General features: G+C 32.3%; 1 protein-coding gene and 1 pseudogene across 1 annotated transcript; both read right to left on the reverse strand.

Moving 5' to 3' along the window:
• Positions 1–232: 232 nt before the first annotated feature.
• On the reverse strand, positions 233–18,152 carry LOC138325839 (uncharacterized). Its single transcript, XM_069271778.1, has 13 exons — positions 18,033–18,152; positions 17,219–17,381; positions 16,280–16,449; positions 15,236–15,417; positions 14,500–14,585; positions 13,448–13,499; positions 8,720–8,769; positions 8,197–8,301; positions 7,392–7,485; positions 6,727–6,894; positions 6,121–6,401; positions 4,843–5,028; positions 233–3,823 (listed from the first exon to the last, which is right to left on the reverse strand). Exons 2-13 carry the CDS (start codon positions 17,360–17,362, stop codon positions 3,749–3,751), a joined length of 1,593 nt encoding a protein of 530 aa, XP_069127879.1. The 5' UTR covers positions 17,363–17,381; positions 18,033–18,152; the 3' UTR covers positions 233–3,748.
• Positions 18,153–22,270: 4,118 nt separating this feature from the next.
• On the reverse strand, positions 22,271–23,327 carry LOC138326511 (uncharacterized; annotated as a pseudogene).
• Positions 23,328–25,868: the final 2,541 nt, after the last annotated feature.

Below are 25,868 nucleotides of genomic sequence, written 5' to 3' on the forward strand. Positions count from 1 at the left end.
CAAGGTCTTTTCCTCCTTTAGCGAACTGTGACAGTTTTGTTTTACTTCTAATAGCATCTTGATGTCATTTCCATTCTGAATTTAGTATTCCGCTGAGAGTAAATTGTGTTTATCAACAAAAACAACTATGCATTTTTAGTGGCTGAATTTTGCTTTATAAACAATAAACTTTGTCGCAATCAAATTGCCTGTTGTTTGTCTGATAAAGGTAAAATTAGTGACTAAAACGAATTTGATAGGTAGAAAGTGTAACAATAAACTCCATTGGTCAATGACGTGGATTGAGACATATTTCCCGCCTGCAGTACGATGGGTCGACATGATGAGGTGTAAAAAATCTTATCACTTATTTCATTTCAGGGGAAACGTTAAATGACATAATATGACGACGATTATATATCAATATACATATCAGAAACCAATACAAAAGTGGCAAAAACTGATGGATATTTTATTAATAACAATCATAAAGAATGTTCAATTACAGTTGTTATAATACAGATGAAGGAAAAATAATTATATAACAAATATAAAGTTTTGAAACATGGTATATATTAGTTAAGAATAGAAAAATATAATAATTAGGAAATAAGATTTACAGAGACCAGCCCTGTATAATGTTAAAATATGATTCTAGAGATAAACATTATATAGGTACAAATTCAATACAAAATATACCCTTGCCAGCAAAGGGTAGGGACATGATCTACATGTCATTTATTCTTCACACTATTTTGTAAATATCTTGTAAAAATATATTACATGTATATTGAACATCGAAGTGCTTTAATACAAAAAATAACTGCCTCTATGTCACAACAGTTAAACACAAGTCATGACGACAAATAAATAGTTTAGATAAAAGTCTTTTGTAATTGCATGCTAACAGAATATGTATACCGATTTTATAGTTTTTAAGTGTAAATTTTTACACGTATGCTAACTAGAAAATCGTTAGATGGCTTACAAAATTTTACACGTATGCTAACCAGAAAATCTATAGATGGCTTACTAATTTTTACACGCATGCAAACCAGTAAATCTCTAGATGGCTAACTAATTTTTACACGTATGCAAACCAGTAAATCTCTAGATGGCTAACTAATTTTTACACGCTTGCAAACCAGTAAATCTCTAGATGGCTTACTAATTTTTACACGTATGCTAGTATGCTAACCAGAAAATCGTTAGATGGCTTACTAATTTTTACACGTATGCTAACCAGAAAATCGTTAGATGGCTTACTAATTTTTACACGTATGCTAACCAGAAAATCGTTAGATGGTTTACCAATTTTTACACGTATGCTTACCAGAAAATCGTTAGATGGCTTAACAATTTTTTCACGTATGGCTACCAGTAAATCTCTAGATGGCTAACTAATTTTTACACGTATGCTAACCAGAAAATCCATAGATGGCTTACTAATTTTTACACGTATGCAAACCAGTAAATCTCTAGATGGCTTACTAATTTGTACACGTATGCTAACCAGAAAATCTCTAGATGGCTTACTAATTTTTACACGTATGCTAACCAGAAAATCTATAGATTGCTTACTAATTTTTACACGTATGCTAACCAGAAAATCAATAGATGGCTTACTAATTTTTACACGTATGGTTACCAGAAAATCTATAGATTGCTTACTAATTTTTACACATATGCTAACCAGAAAATCTATAAATTGCTAACCATGTAACCATATAGTCTTTATAATTTAGTAAATATGCCAACCTTACAGCCAATGATATACTTATTTTGTTTATATATACCATCTATTTCCATTTGTTTTTATGTGGAGAAATGCCAGAGAATCAAGAGAAACCAACACATTAAAACCATTTCCTGATTACTATCCAATATAAGCCTTGAGCTTACATTGCATCTACAGGCTTATGATATCATGTCTGACCCCTTGACCACCTAAGGACCCCCCTGTATGTTAACCAGATTATAGGATGTCTGACCCCTTGACCACCTAAGGACCTCCTGTATGTTAACCAGATTATAGGATGTCTGACCCCTTGACCACCTAAGGACCCCCTGTATGTTAACCAGATGATAGGATGTCTGACCCCTTGACTACCTAAGGACACACGTTATGTTAACCAGACTGACCTCTTGACCATCTAAGAGTTCCCTATATGTTACCCAGACTATAGGATGTCTGACCCCTTGACCACCTAAGGGACCCCTGTATGTCAACCAGACTGACCTCTTGACCACGTAAGGGCTTTGGTATGTTAACCAGACTGACCCCTTGACCACCTAAGAACCCCTATATGTTAATCAGACTGTGTATGAAACTAGCTAACCTGGAAGCATGGTGCAATTTGCTGAGCATAGGAAATCAGATTAAGCGTCATCATGGTAGTATTTGTATGTCCATGAACTCCATGGTTTTTTGTTGCTTTGACGGCTAATAATAGATCAACATTGAAGTGCACCAAGCATGTGTTAACCATTATAGCTATAAACACAGTGTCTGTCATCATCAGATCTCAGGCTTATGTACATGTTATCACACTGTGTAACTGTAGTAACCTTGTTTACAGAAATCCAGGGCATTAAAGTCATGTTGTCAGCACTTTGTTAACAAATATCTAATACTGGGCACATCTGAGTCCAATTAAAAACAGGCTCTAGATTATATTTTTCAGATACAAAGCTTCACAATATTTTGATGTTAGCTGTCAAATCTGTGAAGCAAGGATTAGCCTCATTTTTGTGTAGTTGTTTACAGAGTAATTATACATAATATCTGATTTTGGCCTTCCCCTTTCAACTCGGTCTTTTCTTGCTTAATACTATTTTTGGTTTTCTAACTTTAGCCTTACATCTAAAAAGTATTTAGGTGTCAGACTTCAATCCATAACTGTGTGATTATGTAAAATAATTTCTTTCTTATCTTCTTGTGTCAGTCTGTCAGAAGAAAACAAACTTGTGTTTATTGCACAAGTGCCTGGATTAAAAGGCCTTTTTTTGAAGTTACAAGAGTTATATGACCTCTCCTGAATTATGACGTCAGTAAAACATTGTACTCAAATGAAACATTTCTTTACCTTATTTAGTAGCACATTATACATACTCTCATATGAAAAAGTCTTAAATACAATACAAATATTTAAGAAAGATTGAATCACAGACTTGAGCCAAAAGTTTTTAGACTAGAAATGTATCTTATATCTCCATAATATCATAAAATGCAGCCAAGATTGGACGGATATGAATAAAGTCTACAATTTATAATATATGTTCCCTATTTCATTGCTCAGGTAAAAATATGACAAGGACCTGATCTGATAGGACTGTGGTAATATCCTTAGCCAAGATTACTAATAAGCATACTGACTATTTGTAAAGTTTGAATGGTTACTCCAAACCCTTGAAGGTTAAATTATCAGAGTAATACATAAACACATGATTTTAATTCTTCCCAGAGTTAATATTGATATGATGTAAAACAAAATGTAGCGATTCTTTTGTTTTCAGTGGTAATACATTTTTAGCCATCTTTATGAATGGGAAATCTTATCTGTGATTCATTCAAATTTGTTTGTTGGAAAAAACTCGTCTCTGACTACCCATCAACTTTCCCCAAATTTGCTTCAGCACTACACCTAAATCCTCCCAGACAAACAGATACCACCCCACTAAGATTAGTAACCTTTCTCTACATAGACACCCTACATGGCTCCACTTCTATGATCCAGTAGACACTATGGTATTGCCCTGATGAGGAGTTCTATGTAGAACCCTCAGCAGCAGCAGCAGCCTTCTGCTCCGCCAGATCCAAGGCTTCCTCTATCATTGTTGTAGACTGTAACAGAATAAAAAACAGTAAGGTGTGAAGGTCACTATTCCGTATTGAACATTACAGAGTTATCTGCCCTTGATAATAGGTATGGAGAATGATAGGTCAAAAGTGTGTGTGTGAAAAAGACTGTCAAGTTATTAATTTAAGCTACCCTAGGCCTATCCCAGTATTCACTATCAGTGTGGTATGAATGAGACCAAGAACAAAATAAGAAAGATAAGATAAGATGATTTACTCAACAAAAATATATAGATAATCTTATTATCTCAAACCAGAAATTTCTGTAAGATACCAATAGCCCCATGAAATATTATGGATTTCATGGGGAGGACATGCATGTATCCATTCCAGTTTCATCATGAGGACATAAGATATGCAGTTAATTTAGATTAGCTCTAATCCTCTCTATATACACATGTATATAGGGTCCAACACCATCCCAAAGCAGTCATATTATGATTAATTATATTATTAGTCAAGAAATTACTTCTGAAAGTGAATGCTTTTGTGTGTAGCACTGCTATCAGTACATAATTCTACCAGTGCCCTAAGGTCATTTTGTCACAACAAATTTAGTCATACAGAGGTTTCAATTATCTTAAAGACAATAAGGGATGTGAATCATGTAAACATAACAAGCTTACAATAAGTGTAGCAAGCAGCACATGTCCCCTGCCGTCATATAAATTTTCTAATCTAAGGCAGATTATTATTATTATTGCTATCATTGTATGAAGTTTGAACAAATTCTGTTGAAGTGTCGCCAATAAATAAACTATTTTTTGTAACAGTGAAGTTTGATCAAATCCATTAATTCGTTCTGAAGTTATCATCTAGAAACCAAATCCGCACAGACAGACTGACGGACAGATAGACAGACGGACTGATGGACAGATAGACAGACAGATAGACACACAGGTACAAACACTATAGTCCACTCTGGATTCATCAGCAGAGGACTAATTATAATACATTTTATGCAGAATGGTATAACTCAATTATTGATATGACAGACAACTTACAAAGACATAAAAGGTGGCTGCTCCGGCCGACACGTCACGGACTTCGTCCAGTTCAAACTTGTTGAGAAGTGTTTTCGCTCGCTTGGCTGCAGCTAAAGGAATGGCCTCTGGTTTACATTCAAGACAGCGACGCTTCAAGCTCTCCTTACCAGTTTTACCAACCATCGCCTGCACTGCCTTCCAGTCCTATAAACAGACAGACAATACACATGCAGCCAAAGCCTGTATTTTCATTTTTCAAAGTATTTATGATAAAGAGACATTTGTTTTCTTATTGGCCTATTTTCCAATCTTCTTGTGATAAGATAGTACTATAAAAAGGGCCCACCATTGCAAGAGGACACAACACAATCATACTGCAACCTCCTAAAACATACAGACATTCACAAACACAACACATACAGAGTAGGCTGTCCTTAAATGACCCAACCAACCAACCCATTAAAAAAATAAAATTTCTCATTCTTATTTTTTATTTCTGGTCTTACCTTTGTCTCTTTCTCCTTGAGGCCCAGTATGAGGAAGGTAGCAGTCATGATCTCTTACCTTGGTCTCTTTCTCCTTGTGGCCCAGTATGAGGAAGGTAGCAGTCATGATCTCTTACCTTGGTCTCTTTCTCCTTGTGGCCCAGTATGAGGAAGGTAGCAGTCATGATCACTTACCTTGGTCTCTTTCTCCTTGTGGCCCAGTATGAGGAAGGTAGCAGTCATGATCTCTTACCTTGGTCTCTTTCTCCTTGTGGCCCAGTATGAGGAAGGTAGCAGTCATGATCTCTTACCTTGGTCTCTTTCTCTTTGTGGTCAATTATGAGGAAGGTAGCAGTCATGATCACTTACCTTGGTCTCTTTCTCCTTGTGGCCCAGTATGAGGAAGGTAGCAGTCATGATCACTTACCTTGGTCTCTTTCTCCTTGTGGCCCAGTATGAGGAAGGTAGCAGTCATGATCACTTACCTTGGTCTCTTTCTCCTTGTGGTCCAGTATGAGGAAGGTAGCAGTCATGAGCTCTTACCTTGGTCTCTTTCTCCTTGTGGCCCAGTATGAGGAAGGTAGCAGTCATGAGCTCTTACCTTGGTCTCTTTCTCCTTGTGGTCCAGTATGAGGAAGGTAGCAGTCATGAGCTCTTACCTTGGTCTCTTTCTCCTTGCAGTCATGAGCTCTTACCTTGGTCTCTTTCTCCTTGTGGTCAATTATGAGGAAGGTAGCAGTCATGATCTCTTACCTTGGTCTCTTTCTCCTTGTGGTCAATTATGAGGAAGGTAGCAGTCATGATTTCTTACCTTGGTCTCTTTCTCCTTATGGCCCAGAATGAGGAAGGTGGCAGTCATGATGGTATGAACCAGCAATGGTGGTGTCTGATAACTGCGAATCTCTGCCACAGTTGACTGCTTCAGCTCCAGAATCTCGTGGCGGATACGCTCCAGGCGCCGCAGGCGTACCAACAGTTGATTGGCCTCTGCCAGCTCTTTAGCAAGTTGTACCTCAAATCCATGTTTCTTGACGGTTTGAATGGCTTTCTCTAGCTCCTCAATCTCACGCTTAGTCATGGCTCTCTTCAGTCCTGAAACACAACCATCAATATTAGGTGTGCTTGCAATTTGTTATTGTGGCAAGAAATTCACAGTCCAGAACCATCTACCAATGAGCATTGCTCAAAATGTCTCACTAATAAAGTCAGGTATTTATCAATATAAGGCAATAAAGGTTGGAATGTACATTAACCTCAACAGCTTAATGATAAAAGGTCAGTTTGTCCACTGTTCCTTAAAAACAATGAAAGCTTTCATTTGATATAGTGACTACATGTAAGGCTGTATCCTCTCCTCATTTGAAGTTATATCTAACATCATAAAATCTGAGTCTATACAGGGTACGCTGTCACTTACCATCTCGAGAAGTAATCTCCTTGAGGAGTTTTTCTGCCTTGATGAGGTCCATGTCAACATCCTCGACTTTTTCTTTTTTGAACTCGCTGATGTTGTACTCCAGCTGGTACTTGTCTCGAGATTTGATGGCCACCTTCAAGTTGTATCTGAGTTTCTTATCCCTTAAGTCTGTGGGAAATAGACATTATAAAGACTTTAAATGTTAAAATATTGACATCACAGAGAAATAAACTTTGATTATATTTTAAAGATAAACTTTAAACTTTATTCCCTTAATACCATCATTATTATAATGGTCTTTATCTAGATTTGTTGGTAACTGATATATTTCCCCTATTTCCGTTGGCTATTTTGAATATTTCAAGTAAAGACCAGATATTTTTGATTTACAAACAATATTGTTATTGTGACAATGAATCCATAGTGCGCAATGAACAATCAATGAAAGAAGAGTTCCTCATGTCCATTCTGTTTGTATAATAATTATGCAGTACATTTGTATTTCAAGCAATTACATACAACCAGCCTTTTTTAAAATAAATACTATATCTGCAATTATTATATGACAATTTAGGGCCTTTGATTCAGTTAATATTCAAGGTTGGTATAACACAATATTGACCTAATCGAAGGTCCATTATGACATCCACAATGTTTTCTCTAACCTTTGTGTTGTCGTTTCAGCCTCTCTTTCTCTTCGTCATCCTTTTTGTGTTTCCTGAGCTCCTCCGCAGCTCGCTTCTCCTCTTCCTCTGCACGCTGTAATGAGAAAACACCAATACTGTGAGAGCATTGAAAATATGACAAGTCACAATTGATTTTAAAACTACATATTTATTACATACATTTATTAAGTACATAATTATACTTTGAACAGCATTTTTTTTTATAATGAAAACTGCGGCCTCCAAAATAGTCTGGCCACATGACCTTGAACTTTGGCAAAATAGAGTTTTTTTTGTGTGTTTTTTTTTAAAGGATTTACACTAAAAAGGATAAAAAAGGATAAATCACACAGACAAGATAGAAGAGACCAATTATAAAGCTTAATTAATTGATAATTTAAATATTATAGAGAATGGTTATCAATTATTTTTACAGCCAATTGCTTATTCATTAAAATAATAAGGTACAAGTACAGTACTATACAATATACAACAACACCTAGAAATTTCAAACTGAATCATTTTGAAATATGTACCATTGTCAGTTGTACATTAATTGTGTATATGTGTATTACTTTTCATTTCAAGAAAAAAATCAGATTTTCGAATTTTGCATTTTTAATCATATCTTAAAGATGTGCTGATATCATATAGTTCATATTGAATTTTACTCATTTATACCTATTGTGAATAATTTGTGCAGCTTTATAATAAGTTCAAATATAAATATGATAAATCAAAGGAAACATATCAAAAAGAGAAGAAAATCAGATTAAAGTTAGAGTATATTAAATCACCAACAGACCTTGGCCAAGTTTTCAACATCTTTGTAGAGTTCTTCCTCTTCTCTCTTCCTTCTCTCCTCCTCCTCTCTCTGTTTTTCTTCTAATTCTTTCAATCTTCGTTGTTCCTAAAGAAAATACGACAAAAACGTTACCTGCTAGATATTCACTTTTTTAAAATCACTAAAAACATCACACTAAGGAACTATTTATTAAATAAATACCGAGAAATAATCAATTGATAATGCTTCATATATATTTGTAAAGGGAAACTAACTAGAGCTCATATATATGCTTTCCTTTTTTTCTCCAGTAAAACAAAGGTATTACATTAAACTGATCATTAGAACAATCAACCACGACATCCTCTGAGCTACAAGTTTTGATCTATATGACAGCTAAGTAGATATTTTTTCTGGTGATATTCTTAATTCTTCTGTACCAACATAAAAACAATGATCATATACCTAAAGACCAAGTATGACTGCTTGAAAACGGAACACAGAAATAAAAGAAAATAGAAGCTAGACCTAGAACAAGACCTACCTCTTCTTCCTCCAATCTTCGTTTTTCCTCTTCTTGTCTCTTTCTAAGCTCTGTACCAAATATATCAAGTCACATGCTTTAAAAGTGTACAAATAGACACATAATCAGATAAAAGGATAATTGATAAAAACTATCTACTGGAGTATGTTTTATCTATCTACAGGAGAAAGATATTCATTGTAACTATGAAAGAATAAATTAATATAAATATATAATGTATGTAAATCTTTATGATAATTGTAAATAATTCATATTTAAAAATATGATATAGCAAATTTCTAACTATGAAAGAATTAATGAATACAAATATGTAAATCTTTATGATAATTGTAAATAATTCATATTTTAAAATACAGTATGATATACTGTACTCTATGTGCATTTCTATCAATCTAATTAAATTTTGTGTTCCTCATCTACTCAGAAAGACATTCATACAGAAATTATGGAAAACCCTTCAAAAAATCCCTCTTGATAACAGTGATTGGATTTAACTACCCAGATCAGTGAAAACGTCCTTCGATTAACATTTCATCTAAAATAAACTGTATCTGATCAAGTTATTCATCATTTAAATAAAATGGCTCTTTATGAAGCTGTCAAAAGCTTCTACTGTACATATGAAATTTTAGCTCAGCATAAAGTTGCAACAAAACTAATTTTTAAAGAAATATCAGTCCATACATTTATGTGAATTTAGTAAAACAACATACCTTAACAAGATAAGCTTAACAAATTTGCTACAATGTTATTTTCCTTTATTTCCTGAATAATGATGAGTTATCAAAAAATAATCTGTTCACTAATCATGGATAGATTCTTATTTCTGTAGAAAAATACAAATGTATTTTACAATACATTTATACATAAAACTCTCTGAATCAAAAGAGTATAATAGATTTGGCATATTTCAAAACGAAAAGATAAAGAATTCAAACGCAAAAACACGTCTATTGAAGGAAAATAATTAATTTTAAAGTTCAATCACAGACAAAAACTTCACAAATCTGTAGAAAATACAGCAATACATAACTTAGTCTCCAGGAGAAAATATTCAACAAATGGCCGACAAAAACAACAAAGAACAAGGAAAATAAAGGACTGGCAACTCTGGACAAAGCTAGTGGGAACCTTTATCAGTTACTTACAATTGTGAGCAGACTTAAGGCTATAATACTACAAACATTTTTTTTTAATTTTAGAATTCCAATAGGTAAATCAACATTTCTGATTTTGGCCAATGAATGTCTAGGAACTGAATTTAAATTAATCTTTGTTTCAAAACATATACTTAACTGCTAAAAATAATAGATATTGTACATGTACATCTGATATGTAAAACAGTTACATACTGTTATGAATCGTCCATGGACCATTAAATAAGCTCAATATAAGGATATGTATACAAGTAATAAGCGAATCAAAATCATATTTTTAAGGAAAGCATACTGATAATTTTAAAAACTAAAATATTTTACTGTATGTGTAAAAAACTTTGAAATCACTTATTATTTTCCCCCTTTTTTTCTAAGGATAAAGTTCCTTGAGACAAGAGAGATATTTGACCAGAAGATAAACATCCTATTTTGGTCCATCACTTTGTGAACATAGGTACGTCCCCTTTTTCACGCAGCATGTACATAAACAGAAGGGGAATGAGGATCGTAATAACCTGTTTATGTTTATTTTTTGCCAGTTTTGTAACACAAAAAGTTTGTTTATACCCAACAGATACATTTTCCACTGTTACAATGCCAATCTGTTGTTTACATATTTTGTTCAGCACATGCACACATGTAGATAAGCACGTACATCCCCACTCACACACTCGTACATTATAATTTTTCCATTCATGCTGGTTATATTTGGTGACTTTTATTCCGAACAGCAGTGTTGTGTATTTAGTTTCATAGCAATATCTTGATATTTATGATTAAGCTATCTATCTAGCATGCAAATTGTGTTTATATAAACAGCCACATAACATTTTAATGGAATTGAATTTCTCACAGACATATATTATTTCATTCCATTTTCATGTAATATTATTTCTTTATATCGGTAACTACTACCCAACAAAGATAACAGGAGGATGTTAGAGAATAAAAATTTATTTTTAAACCTGACTACCTTATAGCAATTCATGATCATTGCACATTGATCAGCTAAGGTATTTGATGATCACATGCAGAGGCATCCAGATTTATACTTGAAATAATTACTTTTACAGATAGTTGGACCAGTTGTTCTGCATAAACAAAAATGCCTAGAGTGTACAAGCCTAGAGTGTACAGTAAATTGTATCCAAGGGGAGATAATTCACCACAATATCATATACAGTGTAGTAAGCATACCAGTATTCTATATTCAATCTACATTTTATATGTTTGCTCTCAATCAAAGTAAGAAATTAAAATGAAACAAAAAGGAATTTAATTCATCAAAAACACAAAAACATCATAAACAGAATATCTTTATTCACAGATAGAAATAAACAAAATTAAATATAAAGTGACTTTTCAGAATTTAATGTTGGTATGTTGATTGGTCAGTGATGCTATTTGAGCATGTTTTTAACCCTTTCTCCAAATATATATTTTTGTTGTTATTATTACAGCAGAATTTTTAGTGTTCCAATTCTAAAGGTGTTCTTATATGTTTTCCCAATGTGAAAATGTTAATGTGAAATTTCCTTTCAAATAAGTTTAATTAATAGCTACCCAATCTGTTTGAAAAAAGAAAATTCCTGGCAGCCAAATATAACATACATGTAGCTATATTTTTTTATTGAAAAATAACAGGCCTTAAAAAATTGGGAATATCATAATATATATTGACTGAAATGAAAGATTTTTGAGAGCTGAAATAGTGAAATCACATTAACTCAATTTAATATTAACTCAATGATTCTGTACAAATGCAGATATTTTGTCAATCCTAGCTAAAATTTTCACTAATTGCTTTGATATGTATTTTAATTAACTCTAATAACTCTAAGTACATTGTATCACCATAGTCCAGTCAACTTTGAGCTTGACTGTTTATAATTCCAGTCGCATATCATCAAATAAGAAACAAAGACAAAAATAATATGCAGACATAATATATAAATTTAAATTGTCTGGTGAAGTTTATTTTATTTCTTTTACAACTTTTGCTGTCCCCTGTAAACACTAAACGAGTGAAGAAGGCCATGCCTTGTTATGTGATAGCATCAAACTAGACAAATGTGTCACTGTACAAAAGACCATACAATGTAGTGCCTATAATATCACCGCTCCGGGTCACTGTTTATCACTCGGGTTAGCTAGCCTGGTGGGAAAACAGGTAGAGATATCAAACATATCCTGAAACAAAGTGTTAGTCATCCAGACTGGGAAAATTGTATTCCCACATAGAAATACCAAACTGAATATCGGATAGAAGAATAAACATGGCACAAACACATTCTGAATGCTTTCCTAGATATCCTGGCAGGCAAAAACAAATTTAAACAGTTTTATGGCATTTTCAAACATTAATACTATAGAGTTAGTTAGGTGTTTTCTGAGTAAGATTTAGTTTGATAGACTTAAAACAGGAACAATAAGATGTTCTGAAAAAAACCCCAACTTATAGCTGTTAATGAATTAGAAATAAGGTCAAAGGTTAAATAAATAAGATAACTGAAAGGGGATTTCTGTTATACATCATTATTTAGGAAGGTGTATCTGATCAACATAATGTATCTGACTTTTATCTTCTTTTAAAGGTCAGTTTCATTTCCCTTCAAATCAAGAAATTCAGTGTTCTCTCAAATCATTTTCAATAATTAACATAGAAGAAAGGAAAATTCTTCATTCGGCACTAACAGTTGATTCTTTGATTTGTTAACAGGTTATATTAAGTCATGGAGCGATACTTGGTAGATTTTTAAGGGGAGACAATCCATTTAACACTTAGTACATCTGTGTATGTAAACTAGCACACAAAGTCTGGCCTTTATAACTAATGTGGCCCATGTGATATACCTCTCTGATCCAATGATTGTTCTGTGTGTGGTTTCAGGGGTTGTCTTAGATAATCAATCCTTTCTGATAATTAGTATATCATAACTCAGTCGCAGAATCATATCATTAATTGATAAACAAATACAAAATGTCAATTATTTCCGATACAATGTAATAACCAGGTTTTATAAACTAGCAGTTCGTAATTTTTAAGTGAAGATTTGTCTAATCATTCTTTCTATATTGGTAGCTCAATTATTAATCTTATATACATTAATCTTCAAAGTCATTCCTATTCCTATTTTTTGTTATCATCAGTACATATATAGCAAATTAAAGGTGTAAAATTTCATGTGAAAATATAATATTTTTTTTTTTGGTGATATTGAAAAGATATAACAATATCAAAGAACTATGTTGTCAATCTTCTTTCTTGTTCATCCATTTTGATAGAAGTTACTTATTTTATTTGTATTGTCACAAAAAACATCCCTGCCTCCACCATCATATATTTCTATTCTACTATGAATTGTATGAGAAATATGTTACTAAAAAAATGGTAAGAAATATTGAATATGAAACTATAAAAAGACTTATGTAGAATATAAATAAAAACTGCTATATCATCTGCTTTCTACAGATATATAAATTACACATAATTACATTTAATTTGGTTATTGTTAAGACATCAAAAAATACATCTGTATAATATGTAAAACTGATTTTTATTAAATCTTACCTTCATCTTCTAACAGATTTTTCCTTTTTTCTTGTTCCCTCCTTCGTCTTTCCTGCACATAAATTATCATGGAATAAATTTGTGAACAGGTTTTGACAATTTATCATGGAATAAATTTGTGAACAGGTTTTGACAATTTTATTAGAAATGAACAGGTTTTGACAATTTTATTAGAAATATCTCTACATCATCAACTTGAACATAAACTGAAGACTGGTTATCATACCATATTGTATACAAGGTATGAATTATTCCCCTTCCTACTTTTTTTAGATAAGTTTGCCTACTAGATAATCTACAACTAGATTATCTCCCCTTCCTACTTTATTCAGTTGAGTTATACAAATAAATTATCTCCCCTTCCTACTTTACTCAGTTGAGATCTCTTACTAGATTATCTCCCCTTCCTACTTTACTCAGTTGAGATCTCTAACTAGATTATCTCCTCATTCTACTTTATTCAGTTGAGTTCTCTAACTAGATTATCTCCTCATCAAAGTTGAAGACTGATATATACACAGGAGGGTGTCAATTTGAGCCCTCTGATAGCCATCATCGATCAGTTTTATTTTTTGTTTATCTTCACATTGAGGTTTTGCAGTCATAATATGATATGAAATTAAAACATGTAAGATGTGAGACCATTTTGAGTTATGGGGTTGTATAGTGGAGGGTCAAATTTTTTTTTTCTAATTTACTTTCTATTAAACACATTCTAATGATATTTCTTAAATAAAGCTGCATAAGATAATTTTGATTTTTATAGTAACGAGGCTAGTCCACTTGAATTGTTATGATACAATTAAATCTATGAAGTACAATTTCAACAGTATTTGGCTGATTAAGGAATATAATTGAATTGAATGCGGGACACATTCAGAACAGACAGTATTCTTGATTCTATATGGCAGCAATTTTTCAGAGTACATTGTATTCAAATTTCATTTAAATAAATCCTTAATTTCCATTGTAATTTATTTAATCATACATACGTAACTTGTTTTGAATCAAAGTATACAACATGTATACATGTATTAAAAACATGTATTTACCTCTTCCAGCCTTCTCTTTTCATCCTCTCTTTGTTTCCTCAGTCTGTCTTTCTCTTCCTCCAATAGTTTCTGTCTGCGTAGTCGATCTAAATATGTCAGAAAATTCATGATATCAAATAAGACTTTATACTAGGTGACTTAGAAAATAAAACATGGCACAATTATATAGAGGATATCCCTTGTTTCTTGATAAATACCAGTTATATTTTCATCCAGTGAGGTGGAATCTTTGATATTTTTCATGAGCATGAATACATTTGTTTTTTTGCTTCCATTTACAGAAGACAATCACTACTAGCTCCGCCAAAGATTATCTGCCATCGTACAGAGTTATTTACCCTTGCGATTATTACATCACATTTTTTACAGCATTACATCATATTTCTACACAAAAACTATCACGTCACTTTTGTGCACAAACTAATGATGTAACAATCAAAATGATATTTTCACTGTCAATGCTGTATTTCGATTGGTCAAAAGTGAGTGAAAATATCAAAATTGATATTTACACTTGAGTGAAGTGTATCACTTTTATGTTCACCGTAAAACCTTACATTTCACTGTGAAAAATGTAATAAAATGTGATATACCTCTCTGAATAAATAAAATATCAAATATGAAACTATAAGTATATGGAGATTGATATGGCAGATCACTTGAATCCATTACATGTACATTGCCCGATAGATTTCTGTTTAGAGATTTCTCCCTCTCCTGCTTCAACTATACTAACCTTCTCTCTCCCTCTCCTGTTCCAGCTGTTCCTCTCTACTTTCATCACGGTTTGGAATATTGCACAGAAGAACTTCAATCTCTGCAAACGACACTCCACTTCCTGGAACAGCTCGTGATTTTATGAAAACCTCCCATTTCCTTTTAGAGAAGAACTTCCCATGGACTGTCTGTACCATCCACCTGAAATTTATATCATATATGGATTAAGGTAAGGGGTTTTGTGTGGTCATTTCAGAAAATATCATGTTTTGATGGTAGCCACCAGAGTACCATATACCAACAACATTTTGTCACTTAAATCAGATATATTTCTTGCATGTGCCATATTTTGGATAAGATGCAATTTTAAACATGACTGAATTGTTAAACGAATGAATCATGCTAATTTTTATTACTGAAGATGCTAATATAATGACAAAGTGCAACAATTTGAAAATTTGCTAATTTAAATTAGCCACTGAAACTCTCATCATCATTGAATTTTGTCCATGCTTAAATTATGTCTGAAGGCAATAAATCATTTACAGGGAACTACATAAGACAAAAATCTTCAACGAACAAACAGAATAAGGCTAAACCTGAAGAAGTAATTGCAAGAGTTCTGCTGTGGCAAACAGCCTATGAGGGTCACAAACTTGCAAACCAGAATATCCTCAATATCATAGGGGTTACAATCACTGTCGTTATATCCCTCCCTGGACTATATCAAATTAAAACAGAAATTTCTGTAATCTTCAAAGGAAGTCTCAATCTGTACAGGCCTGTGATTGGTACGTTTTCTCATTAAATGTCTTCAGTTTCACTATTACATAGTCCAGGTGTGCCATGGATATCAATACAGTGATTATAAGTAACTCCTGGAATACTGAGGATGGCAAACCAAAGGATAATCTTCAAGGGCTTGTTGTAAAACATCAGACATCTAAACACTTAGCTTCTGCTGCATCTTGTATTTCATCATCTGAATGTAAGACAAATGTGTATTTCCTGGTATAAGGTTCCTAAACTACACTATTTATCTATTTTAGAATGTTTTATATACCTAGCTTCTTCCTCTGTTATAGTGTCCTTCTGCTGCCGATCAATCATTGAGAACTCCCAGCGAAAGTCCTGTATTAGGTAATACCGTCGGTCCATTTCCTGTAGCAGGTTAACTAGCTCTGACGGCTGACAATGGTCACCAACACAAGCATACTTAATAGACTCTACAACCTAGAATGGAAGAAGAAGTTGAATCACTCATTGCTTACACATCTCTTTAATACATTTATTTGGTTTTATTAAAAAAAAAGACCAAAAAAAACACCCCAGAGTCATTAAAACAGACAATTTAACTAAAACAATTCTGATAAATAAATAGGTCTAAGTATCCATCACAAAATTTAAATCATTTCCTCTAACATAATTTTCCTGATCATTAATGTATATTAATGTTGAAAAAAGTACAAATATCTTAAAGATGCTCAACCACCGACAGAGCATAAATGATCTTCATCATTTGAACAATAATTAGTGTTTAATCGTGTATATATGTATAATTAACACAAAAGATAATATAAAATAATTTACTTTACTTCTGGTGCACGCGCAATCAGTACTTCATTTCATATAGGATATAGTGCCACGGAATTTTTTCGTGATGCAATTAATTATATTTTATATTTTTAACTTGAAGTAAAATTAGAAGCTCAAACTTTCCAATGGTGGTAATGGTGTAAAGTAAGTAGCTTTTGTAACTGAAGAAAAATACTAAATCGTCTGCTCCTTTTTTTGATAGTGAAAAATACCATTTGTCAGCGGTGGAGCATCTTTAACTCATTATTAATCATAATACTTATTTCTAAACAAAAACCAAAAATATACTTCAAGCAGATTTTCAATTTGGGTAAAACTAAAACTGTCATCAGGGTGGGGTAAAAACCACATTGACAACTGTAAAATGACTTGATATTCAAACATTACATAGATGTATTGGTGTTACCTGTGGTAGGCTGATACCGCCGACTCGCAGGTCTCCATGGAGGGCCTGTATCTGTATGGCATTTAACTCTCCTTTACAGGAAGCATCATACTGCTTAAACACATGTTGCAGAACCTGGTCTGGGTTCGTAGCTAGCTCTCCCATTCTCAATTTTTTACTTTACCTGTATCAAGGGAAAATGAGGTTTGAAATGATTTTCAATAAAATAAAATGTTATATCTTTTTTAAATAAAAATAAGAAATTATCAGCATGTAAGTTATATGTTGTTATGTATACATAATGTTATACACTGTTCATTTAAACATGCAGTGTTGAAACTACCATTAAACATATCTAAATTTCTTTAGTATTTTATATAATCAAAACCGTTTTTCATTATGTCAAAATATCTTTGAAATGACTTTCAATGATCTTTTTCGATTATATTTTGTATTTAGTCCAATGCATTGCATATGTGCATCAATTGTCTATTTGTGTTTAGGGAACTTTTGTATGGCCCATTTCTTTAGCTATACAGTAAGATTTATTTGCATCAGATAATATGATAACACTATGGAAAATTCACTGATCAAGTGTTAATAAAGTCGCCCAAAACAGTCATGTGAGGATATGGACATATAAGAAAACGGCCTGATTATAATCATATATGGTCAAGTGCCCTAAATTCGTCAGGACCCTGTTTTCGTCATGTTTACAATTTTGCTTATATCAGTACTGTGATGATGGATTGCATCCTATGGTATGCAATTTTAGTTAAATGTAAATATTCATTGTCGCTGCTCAGATATATCTATTGGGCCTATAAATTCTTACCTTTGCAAATTTGATACCGCACGTATAAAACTACATATGTGTATTTTCAGAGATCAAAATGCTTTATCAACTTTTCGTTCAACATCAACAATCACCTGTCGGCGGCCATTTATAAACAAATCAATGCCAACCCGATTTTGTGTGGACTAATTTGACTGGTCAAATTCGTGACGGTTTAGCCAATGCAATAGCGCGTTACATTTCTCACTTCCTCATCATCCAACATGGCAGACTTCAACGAAGGGGTGTTCTGCAAATTAAGCACCACATCATGATTGTTGTGTTGTTGAAGATTCTTGTGTTTAAAAGTGCAATTTTTAATTCATGATGAATCCCGACATCGAAGCAAACATTCGAAAAAACTTGCCATGGTTAAAACTCCCACCAAACGTCCGCCAGGTATATGCAGTTTCATCATGATCAGATGATCATGACATGAGGGCGAAATTGACCATGATTTATAATCATTCATAATATCAATTTTTGTGCGTTGGATGTCTATCTTTGTGCGTTAACGCCATAACATTTTACATGCAGGAATATTGTGTATTTTCATTCAAACGCCCAGCAGTAAGAATAGAATTGCGTTGGCACATCTTCATCTTGCAATGTTTGTAAACCATTTTTTCAAATAATACTTCTTCTTTCTTCTTCTTCTTCTTATGTGTACGGGACGCCGTCAAAGTATGACGATTATGTCACGGGGGACCTGTAGGGGTGCAAGGGTGTGAAAGGATTAGATTTGTGATTTTTTTTTTTTTTTTTTTTTTAGTATATAGATAAAAGGTGTGTGCAGAACTATTTTGTGAGGGCTTCAAGGGCTACGTTGGAAATATGTGCCTTGAAGTCCTCGAGTGTAGTGCATTGTACTGCTGCTACAGGGAGGAGATTCCATTGTGTTATTGTTTGTGGGAAAAATGAGTATTTGTATGTGTCCTTTGTAGCAGAGATTTGTCTGAAGCAGTGTGGATTGGAGTGTCTGGTTCTGTGGTCTACTGGTATGAGTATGGTCTGGTATTCGACGGCAACTATATTGTGTATTATTTTGTAGAAAAGTATCAATCTTGTGTGTAGCCGTCGTGTCTGTAGTGTTGGCCAGTTGAGTTGATGTATCATGTTTGTAACTGAACTGGTGTCGTGATATTTGTTGTGAACATATCTTGCTGCTCTGCGTTCTGTTTTTTCTATCTGTTGAATTTGGTGTGTGTGTGGTGTGGGGGTCCCATATGGAAGAGCAGTATTCCAGTTTGGGTCGAACTAGTGCTTTGTATGCGTGTGCTTTTATGTGTGGTGAATTAATTTTTAAGTTGCGCTTTAAAAACCCTAGTGATCTGTTTGCATTTGCGGTGATATTATTTATGTGCATGTCCCATTTTAGTTTTTTTTTAGTGTTAGTCCTAGATATTTGCTTGAGTTTACTTGCTCGAGTGTGTGATTGTGGAGTGTGTAGTTGTGGTGTATTTTGTTGCGTTTTGGTGTAACACTGATAATGTTGCATTTATCTGGGTGAAATTTCATTAGCCAGTCTGTTTCCCATTGTGCTGCTGCGTCCAGATCTTTCTGTAGTTTTATTGTGTCGTCTTTGTTGTTTATTGTTTTGTATATAATACTGTCGTCTGCGAATAGTCTTAGTGTGCTGTACTGCATGTATTGATGGAAATCGTTAATGTATATGAGAAACAGAATTGGACCCAAACATGTTCCTTGAGGGACTCCTGAAGTTACTTGTATTTTAATACATTTTATTATAAGAATACATGTCTTGCCAAATCATAGTTTAATAACTCTAGTAAGATCTAAAAAGAACCCCATACAGTACAACTCAATATGTTCATCAAGTTTTCAAAAAAGTATAAATGTATCTTCACCCTATAAACTATGTGCTAACATATTGACAATATTTTGGTGTCTTCGACGGCATGCAAAGTGAAAAATACACTTTCCTGTACCCCAGCCAGGAATTGAACCCATCATGTGTGAAAAATTGCCAAGATGCTATTGACCCAAATAAGAATATGTACAGGTATATATGCTTTATCAGCACTGAGCTGCTTGACAGATACCATATTTAAAGGATTTGTGCAGCCAGAATTTTTTTTTGATAATACGTCAGGATATTGCTTTGGATGAATGAAAAATTAAGTCCCACCCAACGAATCCCCTAGCTTTTAGCGCTATCGGTTGATTTTGGTCATGATTTACGGGTAGTGTCGTCTACGGTTCAGAGATAATGAGCTAGGCGGTCACGTGGTCTTGTGATGTCACAGTAGTCCGCGGCTACACAAGGTAAGCCTAGTACTATACATCTATACAGCACATACACGTATACGTTAGATCTACAATTTGAATTTTTCGAGTAAATGGTTATTCTAGCTTTATGATTAAGATATTTTCAGTTTCAAAACATCCCATTTACACCATTTCAAACATTCAAACAAGAATATATCTAACTTTAGATTAGATAATCAGTCCAATTCGATAGCGATATCAATATGATGTTCGGATCAGTCTGGACTGAGATTTAGATAGCATATTATGTAAATTTCTGTGTAATAAAAAACAGTATAATGTAACGCTATCTTTTTACGAGTAAAATCCCAAAATTTAGCATGAATATATCTAGAATCCATGTTTTTATTTCAAACTTCTAGCTGCCACAACGATGCAAACACGGCACAGTTTTTGAGTAAAAATAAAATTTGGACGGTTATCAGTTATGTGATATTGGAGTAACAGTACCGAACATATACCGAAAATAATATGTATATCTATATTGTTGCCTTTGAAACTTTAACGTTTTTACTAAAAAGCAGAAATACATCAATGATATTTCTGATATATGTTTCTTAATTACAGTATAAGTGTTGATTTGAATTCATTATTTCAAAATCATACTAAATCCTTAAAACAGTATATTCATTGTCGATCCTTTTGTATATCATACCGAAATTTAATAGCATGATATATGAACATTTATCGTATAATCCAAAATGTAACCACATATAGTGTTCAAATGAAAAAATGAAATTGCTTGTATACAGGCATTTATAAATTAGATATATGATATCTTGTACCTTTTCAAAAATATACTAAGTGATATTAAAACAAGTATATTTATATATAATTAGTGTGGTAATGTTGTAACCCTTCTTGTATGACTATACATGTAGATTCGAAACGGTGAAAATACATGCTTTTTTTTTTTTTTTTTTTTTTTATGATCTTTAAAATTTTATTCAATATATGCATGTAAAATAACAATGTTTTTCCTTTCACAGAAGGACTTCCATGCCAATTTCCATATTTTAATTAATTATTTTAATTATGCACTTCCACCATTTTCACATTAATTACATATACAATCATTGTTTACACATCCATTCAAAAAAAATTTTACTTTATCACTAGAAGTCAGGTCCGAACGGTCGATATATTTTTTAGAGTTTACATTTTTATAAGGAACTCAGGCTAATGTACTCGATAAGACGAACATTAGCTGTATAATTTTATAACAGTCACCGTACCAATTACACACGTGTCTTCATTCACTCCAGCGGCTTACGTTCATTTTGCTCACCGCTCTCATTCGCCACCATGCATGAAGTAAGTATTACAATTTACATATATACAATAGTAATAAGAGTCTACATAATGTGTTTCTGTGTGTATTAGTATTTTTTTCTTGATGTTTGTTTTGTTTTAAATAGTTTTACTTATATTCGAAATATCATCTGGTTTTGAGTCTAGAGCCACATGGTGCATGTGGTAGACTTCATGATATACAATATAACTATGCGATATACATGTATAAATAGATGTGATATTAACGAATTATGCATACTCTTTGAGATGTATGTGGTGGTTCTTATGTATTTAAATATTATTTAATATGTCTAATTTATTACTTTAGAAAATCCCTTTTGCGGCCTCGAGCTCGTTTCTCAAGTGTACAGTGTACATGTGTGTGCGGGGTCGCTGTGTTTACAGTTCGTGACCTTGTATATGTGTAGGCCTAGGCATCTAGCTTGTGTTTGTTGTTATTGATTTTTGTTTATATATTTTGAAATATTAGAAAAAGGATTTGTTGTTTATTTAATTTTATTGTTTGTTTCATTTTTGTTTTATTCCAGGTTCACAAAAAAGGATTTAAGAATAGTAAAGAAATGGCCTGAAGAGAATTGGAGTTTTGTGTTTATGTAATCATTAGAGAAGAGGAACAGCTTCTAGGAAGGTTTTTTACAGTTTATTTTTCTGTATTTGTTCTCATCAATTATTATTTGTATGTTTTGTTTTAAAATGTTTGTTATGTTAATTTGTTTTGTTTTTGCTTCACTGATGTAATATCCTTTGTATATACTGTACCCTATTACTGTTAAAAGTTTATTTATTTCTTTGTATTTTGGGTATGCAATTTTATATCCTAATACTAGATTTTTTAAAGTTATCATGTCTCTGTTGTAGCCTAGGGTTTCAAAGATTTGTTTTAATTTATTGTGGAATGGTTTTAGATATTTACATTTTATGAAATAATGTTCATAGTCTTCTTTAATGTTGCAGTGATTACAGTTTGGTGACTCGCTTATTTTCCATCTATGCAATGCTTCTTTTGATGCTAAGATTTTATTCAAAAGTTTCCATCTAAATTCTTTTAATTTGTTGTTTTGTAATTCATTAAAGATGAATTCATTTGATGATCTTACCATGATATTTATATCTTTTACTGTTAGTTTTTTTCCCCAGTAAATGGTAGCTATGGGTTTTTCGGATCTTTGATTTACAAAATACTGATATATAGTTTGATTTTTGCATTTTTCTAATTTAATTGGTTCTTGCTTTGGGAGTTTTATTACAAGGTCATCTTTAGTTTTTATTGTGAAATTTTGTATGTTGACATTACTATTTGATATTTCCTCAAGCCATGTTTTGGGTATGGCTTTTTTAATTTTGGATATTTCTGATAACCAATTACTTTTTTGATTGATTTTTCGAAATAAATCATTATCATCTATTTTGCGGTTGTTGTTTAGTAAATCTTTAACTGTAATTATTCCTGATTCTATCCAGTTTTTGAAATGTAAAGGTTTGCTGCTAAATTTTATATACTTGTTACCCATATTATTTGTGAAAGTATTGTATTGTAATGTTTTGGTTGCAGATATACTGATTTTTTCAATTTCATTGACGCAGATATCATTTCAAAGTAAAATGTTGAAATTGGAATGTAAGATTTTCATTTTTGGTTGGAATGTTTTTGTACTTTGATTTTATTTTGTCTATTTTTTCCTTCCAATTCATTTCTAGTATTTTGTTATGATTGAGACAGAATTGTATTCCTAGTGCTTTAATTATTTTCTGAGTCCATGTGATGTACTCAAAATTATCTTCAATATTAGTATTAGTTCCTAGTCTTATTCCTTTTGGGTTTTTTTTCTCTGTTGAGCACCAGTCCTGAATAAGTGCGAAAAGGTTCTATTATGTTTAGTGATTTTTGTATGTCTTGTTTTGATTTAAACACATTGTGGTATCGTCTGCCAGTTGGGATATTTTGAATGGTCGTGTTTGATTATTTTTAATTGTTATTCCTAATATGGTTTTGTCATTCCTTATCCTTGTTGCCATGATTTCAGCCACCATTACGAATAGTAGTGATGATACGGGGCAGCCTTGCCGAATACCTCTAGATATGTTTATTGGTTCTGAAATCCATTCATTGTTGCAGATTTTGCTGTTTATGTTATTATAGAGTATTTAAAGCCAAATTTAGTGAGTGTTTGATAAAGAAATTCCAAATCAACAGTATCAAATGCTTTTGCAAAGTCTAAAAATAGTATTGCTCCCTGAAGTTTTTTTTTTGTATGGTCAATAATATCTTTGATCTGCCTTATATTATACCACATGTAACTCCCTTTAATGAAACCATTTTGAGTTTGTTATTTGTGGAAGAACTGTTTTCATTCTTTGCGCTAAGCATCTTGCTAAAATTTTATAGTCAGTGTTTAATAGTGTTATTGGGCGCCAGTTTTTTTTAGGTTAAATGGGTCTCCTTTTTTGTACAGTAATGAAAGAATACCCTGTTTTTGTGATGTTTTTAATTCGTTTTCATTGAAGCTTTCGTTGAAGCTTTTTAGTAATATGATTTCTAGTTGTGACCAAAATACTTTGTAAAATTCAACCGTCAATCTCTTTATTTCTTGAGTTTTGATGAGTCCATCACAGGATTGGCTCTCTTCTTTTTTTATTTATTTTCAATTGGTGTATTCTCTATGTAGGATAATATTTGTTTCCGATCAGTATTATTAGTTGTGTATAGTTTTTGATAATATTGTGTTATTCCTTTGAGTACATCTTCTTGTTTGGTTAGCAGTATTTCATTTTCATTGTTGATTTTTGTCATAGCATTTTTTATTTGTCTTTTTTTTCTAGAGACAGAAAATATTTTGTGTTTTTTTCTCCTTTTTCTATCCAGTTAACTCTTGATCTTATTTGTGCTCCATATGCTTTTTTACTGTATAGGTTTTCTAGTTTAGTCTCTAGTTCATTTTTGATAATGGTATTATTTTCACTTTCTTGTTCTCCGTTTAATTTTTGTAGTGATTTTTCAATTTCTTCTACTTAATTTTTTGTTGTTTTTGCAATTTTTTACTGAATGCAATTGATGTTTCTTTTATTTCAATTTTGCATAGTTCCCATGCAGTGTTAGCATCTATGGTTTTGTTATTGACTTGTGTGTTGTAATTTTTTATAGTGTTTTTAAAGTTCTTTGTACTCTTTATTGCTTAAGAGACTTTGTTAAATTTCCAGTAGCCAGGGCCCCTATTTGGATTAGTATAATCTATTATTATTGACACTGCTTGGTGATCTGTATGTTTGATCATTGCCGGGCGAATATCTGTTTTAATTGTTTTGTTGTTATCTCCCTTGATGTTAAAAATAATCAATTCTACTAGATTCTGTATTTTGAGGTTTTTCTTCTCCATGTGAATTGTTGTTTATGAGGGTTTTTTAATCTCCACATGTCTATTAATTTCAATTCTTTTTTGAGAGTTTTTAGATTATGTACACATTTTTTGATTTTTTCTTACAGATTTTCTATCTATATGTTCTTGTATATCATTCCAGTCACCTCCAATGATAATTGGGCCTTGCTGAAATTCTGTAATTTGTTTGTTTATTTTTTTTTAAAAACCTATTTCTATTATGCTTGTTATTTGGTGCATATATGTTGATAATAGTAAATATGTTTTCATTTATTTTTAAATTGACCATGATACAACGCCCATTTTCATCAGACCATGTATTCATTATTTCATGGTTCAAATTCTTTCTTAGAAAGATTGAAACCCCTCTGCTTTGACTAGTGCCATAGTTGTGGATCATATCCTCTTTCCATTCTGTATTGATAAATTTAATTATTTGTTTGGTGAAGTGTGTTTCTTGTATGCATACAATGTTGGCTTTTTGTTCTTTAACCCATTGATAAAATCTGTTTCTTTTTTTGTTTTTCTCGTAACCCCTGTGTGTTTAATGTAATGCAATGTATTTTATTTGACATTATAGATCAGGTTGTTTTGATTACATGTTTGTTTATCATATTTTTTGTTTGTTTGTTTTTGCTTACGTTGCATTTGTTTTGTGAAAATGAAATAAATACATACATGCGGTAATATATTTCCATATGTATGCACATATGTGCATAGAATATATATATATAGATTAAATATACTTATATTAATAAAATATATATCTAATTTTTTTTATCTAAATTCGCTCTTAAATACTTTGCTTGGGTGATAAAAATGTTTAGTTAAATTATACGTGCTATATATGACATATTGA

Source organism: Argopecten irradians, chromosome 6, assembly GCF_041381155.1.
Source record: "Argopecten irradians isolate NY chromosome 6, Ai_NY, whole genome shotgun sequence".
NCBI classification, from domain to species: domain Eukaryota; kingdom Metazoa; phylum Mollusca; class Bivalvia; order Pectinida; family Pectinidae; genus Argopecten; species Argopecten irradians.